At 51.7% G+C, this 14,678-nt stretch overlaps 2 protein-coding genes across 3 annotated transcripts in view; one reads left to right on the plus strand and one right to left on the minus strand.

The window, feature by feature from the left end:
- MAP2K1 (mitogen-activated protein kinase kinase 1) overlaps window positions 1-14,678 on the plus strand; it is a 73,326-nt gene that overhangs the window by 52,475 nt on the left and 6,173 nt on the right. For both annotated transcript variants that reach the window (XM_015096833.3, XM_012180802.5), the window contains exon 6: window positions 12,705-12,829. In XM_015096833.3, the coding sequence (XP_014952319.2) occupies window positions 12,705-12,829 (125 nt within the window). The remainder of the gene's footprint in view (window positions 1-12,704; window positions 12,830-14,678) is intronic.
- The window catches only part of SNAPC5 (small nuclear RNA activating complex polypeptide 5), a 29,203-nt gene that overhangs the window by 3,307 nt on the left and 11,218 nt on the right, over window positions 1-14,678 (minus strand). The window contains exon 4 of the transcript XR_009601414.1: window positions 226-3,705. The gene's annotated coding sequence lies outside the window, so the exon portion shown is untranslated. The remainder of the gene's footprint in view (window positions 1-225; window positions 3,706-14,678) is intronic.

The following is a 14,678-nucleotide window of genomic DNA, read 5'->3' on the forward strand; positions in this document are numbered from 1 at the left end:
TTTCAGGTGAGAAGAAGTATAGTAATGGTGTTTGGGTGAACAGCTGTTTTCACCTACTGTTTAGGTCCTGTTTTTGCAGCTAGGTCATGGCCTCTTGAAAGTTTGTTTTCTTTCTTGGAGTGGGTGTGTGTGTCCTGGACCTAGTGAGCTGCACTGCTCTGGGTGTGCCTGGGGCTGGCTTTCCTGTGTTTCTGGATGGGAACCTAGAGATCAGCAGATGCTCACCCTCATTCCTGAAGTGCTTGGTCTCTGCCATCGTGGAACGGGACTTCTTAGGTAGAGCAAGTACAGCCGATACTCCCCGAGTCTGAAGTCCTGGCCAGCTGTCTGGATTCCATCCACGGTGACGTGGCCCACTGTGATTTGTCTGGGCGTTGGGCAGACACTGTGTTCTGTCTCCCTGAGTGTTGAGAGGGAGCAGCAGTCTGTGGTGCGGGCTGGCGTGGTGGCTTATGGGTGGCTGATCAGGAGGTGGGGATTGGAGCTGTGGCTCCTCTGGGAGTGCGCCTTTTCTCTGAACTCTCCGGGGGACAGTCTTGTGCAGCTGCGCGCGCATATCCCCCCATGTGTACTTGCCCCCGTGGGCACTTTCTCCATCCGAGAAGAGTAATGTGTATTGTAAAATTGAACACCTACCAAATGCAAGGGACTGGGTGAATCGCTGAGGAGGGCAGAAAAGGGCTTGTAAATGACTCGTGTCCTCTGGGAGCTTAGTGTCTAGCAGGGGGAAGTGCTTCCAGTGGGTGGCGGAACACAGCCAGCACCATTGTTTTGTGCATGAATCACCCCACCACCAGCTGTCAAATAGAATCTGATGTGATGTAATTAGTTGGGATTCTTTGACTGTATTAGAAACCTAACTCAAGATTATTTGATCAAAAGAGGGAACTTATTGGCTGGAGTTCCCAGGAGGTCCGAAGGTAGGGATGTGTGTGGAGTTGAAATGATAGTCTCAGGACTTTGGTTGCTGCTTGGCTTTACTTCTCCTTCTGTGGTTGGGCTTCCTTTTCAGTCAGGTTCTCACCCCTGGGGGCAGCAGGGACCTCACTAGCCCAACACTTCTAGTCCTTGGTGCTCCATGTCCCTGAGAAAGCTCTGCCTCATCTCCTCAGCCTCTAGGTCAGTGCTTGAATCGCTGGTTGGCTCTGCCTGGAGAGCCCCTCGAGTCCTGGGTCACTTCTTGTGTCCAGCAGACTAGCTTATGAACGTGTCTTGGGGCAGGATAGATGGGGCCTCTTCATGGGCACCCCAGCAGGAACACACACTGTTGTGGGGGAACATATCCCAAATGAAAAAGAAGAGTTCTATAACTAGAAGATGGGAGGAACAGATTCTGAAAGCAAAAAAGAGGATGAAGAGAGTTGTTCCACTGTAAATAATATTAAGCATTGGGTCAGCAAGACAGAAAACTGCTAACACGGGATCAAAACAGTAATTAAGCATTGAAGGCAGGGGTGGGCAGATTGGCAGCATGCAGCCTGCTGCCTGTTTTTGTATGGCCTGCAAACTAAGATTTGTTTTTCAGAATTTTGTGACATGTGCTCATTGTGTGAAATTCAAATTTCAATGTCCATGAAGACATTTTACTGGAACACAGCCCGGCCTAAGTGTTGTCTGTGGCTGCTTTTGTACTGTAATGGCAGAGCTGAATAGTTGCTTGTGAAAGAGATTGTGTGGCCCTCAAAGCCTTAAAATATTTGCTCTCTGGTCCTTTGACAGTAAAAGCTTCCTGACCACTGAGTTAAGGGGAAGAGGAACCCCCCAGCCGAGGAAGCTTTAGAATTGAAGCCTGGAAGTCAGCTGTAAGATGATTAAGTCCTTCATGGAAAACAGAGTGTGTGACGTGGGGAGGAGACCCTAGCGCTCTGAGAGGGGTTAGTTAATTCCACTGGTTTCTATGCAGCCTTTCTAGTTACGGTGGCAGGAAGTCAGAGGTCCAGTTCATCCGAGGCTGAACTAGGTGGTTAGCCTTGAGTTAAGGGGTGTGTGGGGGGGTGGGGGGCTCATACAGCTGTGCTTCATGCCACTGAAAGCAGTGACTGGCATCACCAGCCCATCAAGCTGCTGGGCCCCCTCTCATTGTCAAGATCTTGTTCTGATTAAGACCCTGAAGAAGATTTTAGGATTTAGACCAATGCAGAGTTCATACAGCGGAGCCCGTGAATAATATCTGCTTTGGAGTTGCTGGCGGATGAAGATCAATAGCTGCTGATAACAGAGTTAAATTAAGCCTCAGCTGGGTTTTCTCTTCCTTCTGTCAGATGGAGCAGCATGTAACCTGCCTGATCTTTATACCCAGTAGCTGGAGCTTAGATTTTTGAGGGAATGCCCAGCCAGACTGTGATTGGACTCAGCTGTGAGGTTCTCTGCAGAGCATTAGATTCGCTTATACCTTGGGGCCCTCCTGCTTAGAGTACCCTCCCAGAGAGTTCCTTATTGCCCAGGATAAAGCATTCTGTGAAAACAGGGAGCTCTCAAGTTAGGATGAGATTTCAGCATTCTACAGAGACTGAGAGTGTTTTTGGATCCTAGTCCTGGGAATAGTGGAGAGTCTTCAAGTTATCTCAAGGGATCCCAGCAGCAGCCTCCGGAGGAACAGGGTTCTCACAGCCATCAGGATTTCAACCTCTGAAGTCCTCCTCTCACTTCAGTCAGACTTGCTGTTGGCACTGACAATCAAGATTTTAAGTGGCCCAAGTTTGTTGTTTTACAAGCTGTTGGTGGCAGATTCACATATAATGGGTTTCTGAGTGGCTGCTTCTGTGACCCCTGCAAGGCGCTGTCCTCCCTGCCAGTTTTCCTGGCGTCTTGCCAGGCTTCCCCGAGGCCCGTGAGGGTGGCCCTGCAGCTGCGCACAGCGCTGTGTCCTGAGCACAGTCCCCGCCCGTGTGTGGGAGGGGGATGCCATCAGAGCCTCAACCCGTGGGCGGCCCATGGTGTCCGGGGGCACCCTGGCTGTACCTCAGCTTCCTCTGCCCGCCAGGCTCATCTCCCGCCTGATGGCGACAGCCTCAAGGGGGCAGGCAGTTAGCTTACAGGGAGAGCCAATCCCTTTGGACTGTGTCTGGACCCCCCACACCTTGTAGATGGAAAGAAACAGTGGCTGATTAGTACCTGGAATCCAGCGTGTGGTCTCTGGTTCGAAATGTGAGTCACGTTCTCTAGAATTACCTCAGTGCTAGACCCACAGCGATGGATTATGTCTCCAGACGAGTTTGTTTCTTAGCATCTCAAGTGAGGCAGATGGGCCGTTGGAGGAGGAAAGTGCTTCCTCAGATCCCTTTAGGGAAGCGTCGTGGAGGAGGTGGTATTTGGGCTGAGCTTGGAAACATGAGGAGAAGTTACGCAGGTGGCAGTGTTAGCACGAGGGATTCTAGGTAGGGAAACACATGAATCACGATGACACAGCGGCCGGGAAACACAGATAATGTCCTTGCAGGAAACAGCAAGTCGTTCAGAATATTTAGAACGAAGGATTCCTGGTGCTAAGTGGTGGGAGTTAAGTGAGAATTAGTTGAAGCAGTTGAGGAGGGTCTTCCCTGCCATGTGCAGGGACTGGATTTTTATCCTGGGCAGTGGGGAGCTGAGGGGTGCTCCTGCACAGGGAAGGAAGGCAAGCTGTCCTCGGAGGAAGAGGCCTCTGGATGCTGCAGCTCAGGTGACGGGGAGGGGAGCGAGGTCAGAGAGGAGGCTGCCACCATGGTTCTAGAAGAAAGAAGGTGGGTCTGAGGCACAGTAGTCATTGAGTGAAGCGCGAGGAGGACACAGGCTGGGAGAGATGACCCTGGAAAGCCTCTGAGAGCAGAGGCCGGGTGCGGGTGTGGGTGGAGGGGGGTGGGGTGGGCACAGGAAGGAAGCCCCTAGCTTTGCCCCTGGGCCCTCCCTAAGGCAGGGGGTGGAGGGGACCCCGAGGCTGGCCTGTTCCCTTTAGGAAAGACCAGGCCGAGAGGCGATCCCGGCAGAGCTGTGTCCTGCTCCGTCTCATGTCATAAGCCGCATTTCTAGGGGCGCCAGGGCCGGGGCACTGCCGCTCTGCTCAGGCGCAGATGACTTCCTGAGCTCTGTGGGCCCAGGAGAGCTGGTCTGTCTTGCAAGGTTGGTGACCAAAGGAGGGGTAGCTTTTATCAACCAGTGCCTTAGCAAGGTGGAACCCACCTGGCTCACCGTGCCCAGCGCCACAGTGACAGTGGAGAAGCTAGTGCACAGTCTCAGCTAGAGGGGGAACCAGCATTAGGCTTAATGGCACCCAATTAATTAGAAACAGAGTGGTATTTTCTTTCTCCACGAAGAGAAAGTCTTGGTTGAGCAAGGCTGGCAATGAGTAGATAATTGTTGAAGTTGATGTTGGTATATGTTCATACTCTACTTTTGTGAATGTTTGGATTTTTAAGAGGGAAAACATAGAAGGAGGCAAAAGTACTAATGTGACAAGTGACATATGTGGTAAGAGCTTCAGGGAGAAGGCAGCCTTGTGGGTGTGCAGTGGTCAGGTGAGGCCTCCCAGGGGAGGTGGGAGCCTCTCAGGGAGGATTTTTTTTTTTTTTTTTTTTTTTACATGTAACAGAAGCTGGGCTTCCCTGGTGGTCCAGTGGTTGAGAATCTGCCTGCCAGTGTATGGGACGTGGGTTCATTCCCTGGTCCAGGAGGATCCCATGCGCTGTGGAGCAGCTGGGCCTCTGCTCTAGAGCCCGGGTGCCACAGCTCTGCAGGCCATGCACTCTAGAGCATGTGCTCTGCAACAGGAGAAGCCGCCACACTGCAAAGCTGATGCAGTGCGCCTGGAGAGCAGCCGCTGCTCGCCACAGCTAGAGAAAGCCCGTGCACAGCAGCCGAGAGCCAGCACAGCCAGTCAGTCAGCCTGAAACAGACAGACAGGCAACAGAAACCAACGTGAGTCAGTGTGAACAGAAGAGAGGACTTCCTTATAAGGATCTGGGGGGCTTTCCTGAGCATTGGCAACAGCCCAGATGCTGCCAGTGCTCAGGAAGGGTCAGGACAGGGGTGGAAGACAAGTGGGATCCTGGGCAGCTTCTGTCCGCTTTTGGCTGCCTTGTCCTGCGTGCTCTGCAGCTTGGCTTTCTCTGCTGCTTTGTCCAGGGGCAGGAGGAGGGGCCTCCCACCCCAGCTCCTCCCACCTCCACCCCAGTAAGCATCAAATCTGTTCAGACACAGTGCAGGCCCAACCCGACCCTCTTAGCCCCACTGTCAAGTCCCTGAGTATCCTAGCAGAACTCACCTGGTGCAGATAGTCTGTGGCGCTCCCTCCTATAGGGAAGGGAGGTAATCAAGAGGACACTTTTGGGTCACCTTCTCCTTCCTCCCCTCCAACAAACAAAAAAGACTAGAAGGATGGCAGGTCATATAAATACAGAGAGTATCTGGATTAGAGACCAGCCAGAGCAAATGATTCAGACAGAAACATTCAGGGACTCCTGGGGAACAGCATGGATCCTCTTGGCACTGACAGTGGTTGGGGAGGTGGGGTGGGTGGGGACATAGGTAGGAGCTCAAATGTTAGCTTTTATTCCCCGCCCCCAAGCTTCAGACTTAGACGACAAATAACAAGCTAGAGCCGTTGAAATCTAAATTCTATTTCTCATATGTAGTTCCTCTTACTTATTGAGCCCTTAGTACCTGCCATCAAGTAGGAATTACTGCTCTCACCTGACAGCCAAGGAATCCAGCTACAGGAGGCTCGTGATTTTGGCCGGGCTCACACAGCCTATGCTGGTAGAGCTAGGATTCAAATCCAGATCTGCCTGACTCCAAAGCTGGTGCTCCCATTTCCATACCACAGTACATGCCTGCTTACGGTGATTTTTGATGCCAGTTGATAGTAAGAGTCAGTGGATGTTAGGATTCTTGGTTGTTAGTGAACACAAATTAGCTCAAGCAGTAAAAGAGGTTGTTTGTTTGGCTTAGCTAACCAAACCCCAGGAGGAGAAAGAATGGAGCCCGGCCTTAGGGAAGATTGTGTCTAAGGACTCAAATGCCATTAGCTGTTATACTTCAGTTAAGATGTGCGGTCAGTTCTCTATACCTGCATGCTTGGATTCAGCCAACCTACAGATGGAAAATATTTGGGGAAAAGTTCCAAAAAGCAAAATTTGATTCACATTGTGTTTTCATTGTGTTTATACCTATTTACATTGTATTAAGTATTATAAGTAATCTGGAAGTGACTTGAAGTACACAAGAGGATGTGTGTAGGTTATGTGCAAATACGCCAGCATTTTATATAAGGGTCTTGAGCATCTGCAGATTTTGGTATCCATGGAGGTGGGGGTGGGGTGGGGGGGTGTCCTGGAACCTGTTAATTCTTGCTCATTTGTTTCTCTTCCAGAGTTGGCTTTTTTCTCTCAGGCCAGCTGTCTCTACCACATGGGAACCATTGCCTCTGGCTTTAGTCTCATTATCAGAGAGGCAAGAGCTTTTCCCAGCCTCTGACAGAAAATCCCGAAAAACGCTCTAATTGAACTAAAATACTGGTCTTATACCCAGAACCCACCGGGTCACCAGGAGGTTGGTGGCCCAGCCTGCATCAGGGGCCTGCCCTGTGGCCTGGGGACAGAGGTCTGATGGTCAGTCTCCATCCGAAGCAGCTGGCTGGAGTCAGGGAGGCACACCTTTCCCAAAGTTAGTGTGTGTGCGGGGGGGAGGGTCCTTCTCTTCTCAGTAGACGACACACGGAATGCCAGCTCCGTTTAGCTTAGGTTTGTCCTCACCTGGCAAACAGACTGTCCTCGGTGTTTTCCTTCAGGGCCTGTCTCAGGCTAAGCTGGGAATGACTGATGAGTGAACTTGACTTCACGAGTGAATCATGCTGACTGTGACCCAGGCATCAAGGGCAATGCCTTACTTGGGTGCAGCTTGGGTCCCCATGCTGCTGCTACTGCTGCTAAGTTGCTTCAGTCGTATCTGACTCTGTGTGACCCCATAGACGGCAGCCCACCAGGCTGTCCCGTCCCTGGGATTCTCCAGGCAAGAACACTGGAGTGGGATGCCATTTCCTTCTCCAATGCATGAAAGTGAAAGGTGAAAGTGAAGTCGCTCAGTCGTGTCTGACTCTTAGCGACCCCATGGATTGCAGCCTGCCAGGCTCCTCTGTCCATGGGATTTTCCAGGCAAGAGTACTGGAGTGGGTCGCCATTGCCTTCTCTGTAACTATGGTGATATTATTAGAAATTCTCTCCCACTTCCCATTTAAAACCAAACAGATTTCCAGTCTAACTCTGCCTTTCCTTTTGGCATCTTCCCCCCACCCCTTTTCTCCTGCTGCGCTAAATTAACTTTCAGCAGGTCAAACCAGGATTTTAGCTGATTTCTCTGTCTTGAAGTACAGATGATAATGTCCAAGTAGCCAGCACTGTTTTCCTGTCCACCAGTGGTTGATTTGCTTTGTGATAGATTGCATATCTGCTTGTCTTCGGAAGTCACTTAGTCTGGAAGGTGAAGTATACTGCTCTAAGGCAGGTTCTTCTTGGGTTTTTTGGCCATGCCATGAGGCATGTGACATCTAAATTTCCCAACCAGGGGTCAAACCTATGCCATCCTGCATTGGAAGCATGATGGAGTCTTAACCACTAGACTGCCAGCAAAGTCCCTAAGGCAGTTTCTCTTAATGGGAAGGTTACTCTGTGGCCTTTAGCAAGGGGCTTCTACTTGACCCTTAATTTTCATACCTATAATATGGGGCTGCTCTGCCGTATGTTATTATGGGGTCATTTGGAATGAGGAATCAGGGAGTCCAGGATCCATAAACTCATGCCTTGACTACTCCCTTTCCCCCTTTTTCTTTCTCTCTCTCACTTCTCTCCCTCTCTCTCTGGTTTAACCCCTTTACCTTCTGCTGAGGCTGTTATTACTACCTGATTTCAGATTCTGACCATTTCTTGGAATGGCGTGTGCTGATGAAAACCAAATCATGGCTTAATGTGACATCATCTTGTGTTAATTGTCAGCATTTGCGTGCCTTTTGGGTCAGGGATGAGCACTGCATTTGCAGAGAGGGGCACACAAAGGTAAAGAATGCAAGCAATTCAGAACTAATGAATCATGGGAGGGAAGTAAAAATTAAAATGCAGTTGCTGGACTTGGTTGCAAAACTCTTAAAAGCAGAGAGATAAAAATAGCTGCTGGTTAGGACCTGGCACACGTGCTCCAAAGGCTCACTGTGTGAACTCACTTGTTAATCAGGAGGCTCTAGTTCCCACTGTCAGAACATCTCCTGCAGTTAAACTTGCCCAGGAGGGTAATGAGCTGAAGTGAGAAGGAAGTGCTTGCTCACTAACCCAGAGCACAGAATTATAATCTCTCACAATCAAACTTTAAGGATTTCAGCCTACCCCAAGTCAGCTCCTATTCCCAGATAAAGCTTGTTTTATTGGTTACCCCCTTGACAGGTAACTCCCAGACTCTGGGCCTCGGTGTTTCTTGTCTGTTCAGTTCAGTCACTCAGTCGTGTCCAAATCTTTGTGACCCCATGAACTGCAGCACACCACGCCTTCCTGTCCATCACCAACTCCTGGAATTCACCCAAACCCATGTCCATTGAGTCGGTGATGCCATCCAACCATCTCATCCTCTGTCGTCCCCTTCTCTTCCTGCCCCCAATCCCTCCCAGTATCAGGGTCTTTTCAAATGAGTCAGCTCTTTGCATCAGGTGGCCAAAGTATTTTGAGTTTCAGCTTCAACATCAGTCCTTCCAATGAATACCCAGGACTGATCTCCTTTAGGATGGACTGCTTGGGTCTCCTTGCAGTCCAAGGAACTCTCAAGAGTCTTCTCCAACACCACAGTTCAAAAGCATCAATTCTTCGGCGCTCAGCTTTCTTTATAGTCCAACTCTCACATCCATACATGACCATTGGAAAAACCATAGCCTTGCCTAGATGGACCTTTGTTAGCAAAGTAATGTCTCTGCTTTTCAATATGCTGTATAGGTTGGTCATAACTTTCCTTCCAAGGAGTAAGCGTCTTAATTTCATGGCTGCAGTGTGCACAGGGGTTAATGATGCTTACTTCACAGCACGGTTGTGAGGGTTAAAGATGACTGTATTTAAAAGGCCTGGCATAGTAGGTGTTCAGTGAACCGGAGCTGTTGTGATGTCTTCCTACGTTGGCTGGTTCTTATTTGTTGAGTTCTGTCTCCTGTGGTGGTGGCAGCCTGGACAGGAACTGGTCCTTTCTACTCACAGCTCAGTGCAGGCACTTTATTAGTGTTTATAAAGAATAAACAAGTGAATTCTTTAATCCACAGAGGGGTAGAAGATGCTCAGGAGTCGAGTTGAAGTCATGTGCTCACTGGGGGAGGAAATCAAGAAGCTTTGAACAGTGGTTATTTCTGGTGCAGAAAATACCAGAAAAGAAAATTCTTTCTTCCACTTAGTTTTTTCATAACACCTTCTTACTCGTTTATGAAGAAGAGGGGTTTATCCTTTTTCATTGTTGCAGAGGCTGGGCAGGATCCGGGTTTCAGACTTTAGCATCTTATAGGTTTCCTAGGGAAGTTTGTCAGCTTGGGAGCTTAGAGGCTAGCGGATACTTCCTGTGAAATGCAGCATGGGCCATCACTTGCTGGGGCTCCTTCCAGCTTCACTCTCCTGATATTGGAAGGTTGGAAAGAGAACCCAAGGCCTGGAGAGGCCTCGGGAATTGGAGAGGGACCACCTGGGCCTGTAACAATCACAGTGTTTGAGGCGGCTGCAAGGAAAGATGAGGGAAGAAGCCTGACTAAACCTCCCAGAGCTCCAGAGCAGGGCAGTATTCCATGTTGGGAAAGGCCCTCAAAAGAACCAGGCTCCTATCAGATGAAGAAGTGAGAGGGCAGGTGGGAAAGGAGGATGCTTTAGGTGCAGGGATCAGTTAGGCAGGCGAGCCGGACATGGAGACGTGCTGCGGCAAGGAGTTGGAGAAGTGAGCAGGACAGTGGGCTTGGACAGGCAGGCCGAGGGGCCTGGCCTGTGCTGAGAGGCAGATGGGAGCCACTGCAGGCTCTGTGCAGGGGCGGTCCCCCTGGAGGCGCACAGGTCACTGTGTAAGACCGGCTGGAAGAGGAAGCTGCTGGGGACGGGAGCAGAGGAAGGAGGGGTGGGGACTGTGGGAAGCAAATCCAGGAGGCTGCTAGTGGGAGGAAACAGCCTCTCAGGCCTTATCTGACCTCTTTTCTGTCCCCAGAAAAGAGCCCGACTTTGCTGGGGTGCCAGGGCGGAGCATGTCCTATCCTGGCAGCTCCAGCCACATGTCCTGGAGTGGAAGAAGTTAGGATGTCTCCAAACAGCTTCTTGTTAGGCCTTCAGGGTCACCTTGAGGGGCCCTGTGTGTGCATTTGGCTTCCAGGGTGAATGTGGTCCAAGCAGGGAAACACCCCATCCCCACTGCATCTGCATGGGTGTTTCAGCCTCCCAGGCAGTGTTCCTGGGGCGAGTGGGGGAAGCGGGAGCTGACAGCCAGAGAGGGAGGAAAGTGGCATTATATAAGTTTGCAAAAAAGGAGGCTGGCTTGCCACGTGAACAGAAATCAGATACAAGGAGAGCCACAGAGGCTGTGCAGCCTCTCCCGAGCAGCGGCTGTGGCCTGGGGAGTGGTGTCTGAGCAGCAGGGGCAAGTGAGGGAGCGGGTGTCTGGAGCCGTGAGCTGCTGGTCTTGGAGTGCAACCGTGAAAGAATCCTTCTTTGTGATCCTGTCACGTGTGTGCTCTTTAAATGCCCACAGTTCATCCGGCGGATCCTGGTCTCCATCTGGTGAGGCTACGAGAGCTGTGGTGCTTATCACCACTTTACCGATCCGCAGACCACAGACTACAAAAGCCAAGGGCTCGCCCAAGGCTGCATGTGGAACATGTGGCAGGGCCAGGACGCGAATACAGGTCTCCTGTCTCTGTAGCTAGTGCCGCTCTTTTGCTTTTATAAGAAGACCTAATAGGTCATTTCTGAACAGGCCATGGGAACACTGGAAGGTGAGGGCGCTTGGGGCTTTGTGGTCAGTCACTCAGGGTATGAGTGATGTATGAGCAGGGTGAGTGGGGAGAAGACAGGTCCAGGCATCACAAGGTCTGAATTCTGGTTCCCACTTTATCCAGTTTTTGCTGTGTGACCTCAGTCAAGTCCCTGGACCCCTTTGGGCCTTAGGCTTTTCATCTCCACCATGAAGGGGAGGAGCCAGATGCCTTCTCAGGCTACTTCTGACACCTGTGTCTATATGGGAGACATGGGGGCGTGCCAGTGGGTTTGGAAAGATCTTGAATTCTGTGCTGCTGTGTTCTGTGACACGGGTCTTAGAAAGACAGTACCCACGGTGTGAAGTGTGTGTGTGTCCCCGGTGAGTTTAGCCCCATTCATTCACAGACATCGAGGAGTACTTCCTGTATTGTCCTGCCAGGTATTGTTCTGTATCTGCAGTTAAAGGAGTGAGGCAAACTGCCAGCGTCCCTGCCCTGGTGGAGCCGGTGGTGGGTGGAGAGAGGCTGGAGCTGGCGTGGCTGTGGTTAGGACCTGACCCTGGCTGGGGATGATGAGGGGCTAGGTAGAGGTGGGCAGGCGAGGACTTCCTGGGATATGCGAGAGGGATTTTTTTGTTTGTTTTTTTACCCTTGGAAAGATACTTATGGATGTTAGAATCTGTGTAAGAATAAATAAACACATTCTTGTGGGTATTGAAGGGGAGCATAATAAAATCTTAATAGTAGCTCTGGTAGGTTGGGATTATGAGGGTTTCACTCTTGCCTCTGGTTCTCCAGATGCCCTGTGTTTGTATTACGCCCGTCAGAGATTCCCTGTCAGGGTTTGTGATTTTGCTCTGGGGTTTGGCCTGCTCTTGAGTGGGTCTCCTTGTTTGCTAATGTCTGTCCACAAACCTGGTGCCTGGGGCCCCTTTACCAAGTCCCAGCCTCTGCTCTTCCTGCTTCATGGGACAGTTGTTTGAATCAGAGGAGATGGTAAAAGGAAAATGTTGAGAAATCTACCTCTTGGCAAAGGGAAGGGCCAGCGGACTAATACTGGTGGTAGGCGCCAGGGTGGCCGTGGGGCTGGCTCGAGTGCAGCGAAGGGGAACGGGGCCGGTGCTGGGGACACTGTCCTGACCCCGAGGAGCAGCTGTAAGCCCTCCCTAGTTCTCGGGTCCCGACAGCGAGAGACTGTCCTTAACTAACAGGTAGACGCAGGCTCTTAGAGAAGTGACTTCAGTGAAAGAGAATCGGAAGTTGGCTCCCATCCCCTGGCACGCACACTTTTAAAACCCCCATCTTCTGTGCTTGTCGGGTCAAGAATAGCAGTGCCCGCCTCCATCCCACCCTCCTTTGGTCTTTGGTGTGTAGCCTCAGCAAGCATACAGGCCTTCCTATTCCTTCCTCCCTGTGATCCAGTGATAGGCGCTGTGTCTTGCCAACAGAGGCGGCTGAAGCAACAGACCTTTCAGCCTTGATTACTCATGGTAACTGACTCCTTCCTGTGGGTCATCTGGCCAAGACTGGATTCTGAGTGGAAAACACTGGCTCTCTGTCTTGCTTCTGTAGCAGCTTGTCACTCCTCTGCTGACGGGTCTTCCCCGAGCCCTGAGCCGGGGGAACAGGGGCCGCGGTGTCCCGTGTCCGTGAGCCAAGGGCTGGCTCCGTGATGGGGGCGTCCGCGGTCAGGGCTAGTCTGGCTGGGCAGCGCTTCCCAGCCTACCTGTCAGTTCTCTACCTTCCGGTTTTCTTTCCCCTACAGATGTCAAGCCGTCCAACATCCTAGTGAACAGCCGTGGGGAGATCAAGCTCTGTGACTTTGGGGTCAGCGGGCAGCTCATCGACTCCATGGCCAACTCTTTCGTGGGCACCAGGTCCTACATGTCGGTATGAGCAGCTCGTTCCATTTCTCGAGGTTCTTGTCTGATCAGGAATAGGAGCCAAGCGGGTGTCTTCCCATGTGGAGCCAGACCCTTGTGCTTGGGTGATGGGGATGGGGGAAAAAGAAATGAGGGATGCGCCGTGTGGTCCCTCCCTGAGGAGATCAGTCTCAGGGGAGATGGGCTCGGCCTTTCACAGGCCTTGGAGCATAGTCAGGGCACTGGGACCTTGACTCACTGGAAGAGACAGTGGATCACAGCTTCAGCTCAAACTGGCGCTTGGATGTTTCCAGAGCTTGGCTTTCATTCTGTAGACATGGAGCTCCAGCCACCCTCAGGACCTCTGCCTGCTGTCTTTAGACCCTCAGAATGACATGCCCAGAAATGCCCCCACCCCAGATTGCCCCGCCTTTCCCATTAGCAGTAAATGGCATCACTGTCTCCTTAGTCTCCCAGGATAGAAATCTGAGCATCAGCTTTCAGCCTCTCTGCCCATCTCCCCGTCCTTCCAGCACCTAGTGACCCCGCCTCCTGTCCTGTGAGTCTCTTCAGAATTGTCTTTCCCTGTGCAGTCTCTTCTCTCCTGCCTTGCTGCATGTCTCCCAGTTATCTGCCCCTCTCCCACCACAGCACAACTTCCTGGTCCCCTGGCATCTGGTTCAGCCGACAGCCTGAGGTCCCCGAGTCCTCCCACCTGCTTCCAGCTGCTCTGGCTCCCCCCACCCACCCCCACCTGCGCCCTCAGCAGCATGGCTGTGTTCCCTTGCTTCCCCCACACAGCCAGCTCCCTGAGGGGCAGGGATAAGCCTACGGGTGCCTCTGTTGTCCTGAGGGTCCAGTTTGGGGCCTGGGCCATGGTCGGTGCTCAGGGAATGCTTGGCCAAGTGGGTGAACGTGTGGTTGACGAATGGGCAGGAACATGGCTAACGCTCCTAAGAACGATTCAGAAAGGGGAAACGTGGCTTTGGGTGAGGGCTGACTGGGGCCCAGTAGAGGAGCCTTACTTGAAGTGAGTGGGGGTCTTCGGAGGTGAAAGGAGGGGTTGGCACAGGGGCTCAGGGCGTCTTAGCACGTTGTGTTTTGCGTGCAGTCTTTCAAGCACTTTCACATCCTGCAGTGATGATCCCATTTGAACCGTATGGTTGTCCCATTTTAGAGATGAGGAAATCTAGACTCAGGGAGGTGAGGGGACCTATGCACTTCCCATTGCAGAGCCAGGGTTGAAAGCCAGGCCTCCCGGCCGCTGAGTCCACCTTGCACTGCAGGCCCTCACTTGTTCTTCGGTACAGTTTGGCAGCTGCTCCTGGCCCCCGTGTGGCAGGTCCTGCTCCTGTCCATTTCCTGCTTGCCTCTCCCCTGCCCACAAGTGATTCCAGCCACTGGCAACATGACTCACCGGGCGCTGACCCACATCTGCATCCCCCCCCCATTCCAGTGGCTAAAAGACATGAAACCCGTGGGCCCTTCAGCTTCTTCCCTGAATGTCTAAAAACTGAGCGGCTAGCACCCTGGTCTACTCAACTGCTAACTCTTTGGCTTTAAAATCAGTTAATAGGCCCTGGAACTTATATTGATCCTGGGTTTAGTGGTTTGGGTTTTGTGGTTACGTGGTCAGTTCCAAAATAGTTCAGTGTTGGAGTTGGTACAAAACCCTATGGGAGAGATGAATTTGGTGTCTGTGTAAGTGTATGAGGGCTTCCCTGGTGGCTCAGATAGTAAAGAATCCACCTGCAATACGGGAGACCTGGGTTCAATCCCTGGGTCAGGAAGATCCCCTGGAGGAGGGCATGGCAACCCACTCCAGTATTCCTGCCTGGAGAATCCCATGGACAGAGGAGCCAGGAGTTGGACATGAT

This window comes from Ovis aries, chromosome 7 (assembly GCF_016772045.2).
Source record: "Ovis aries strain OAR_USU_Benz2616 breed Rambouillet chromosome 7, ARS-UI_Ramb_v3.0, whole genome shotgun sequence".
Classification (NCBI taxonomy): Eukaryota; Metazoa; Chordata; class Mammalia; order Artiodactyla; family Bovidae; genus Ovis; species Ovis aries.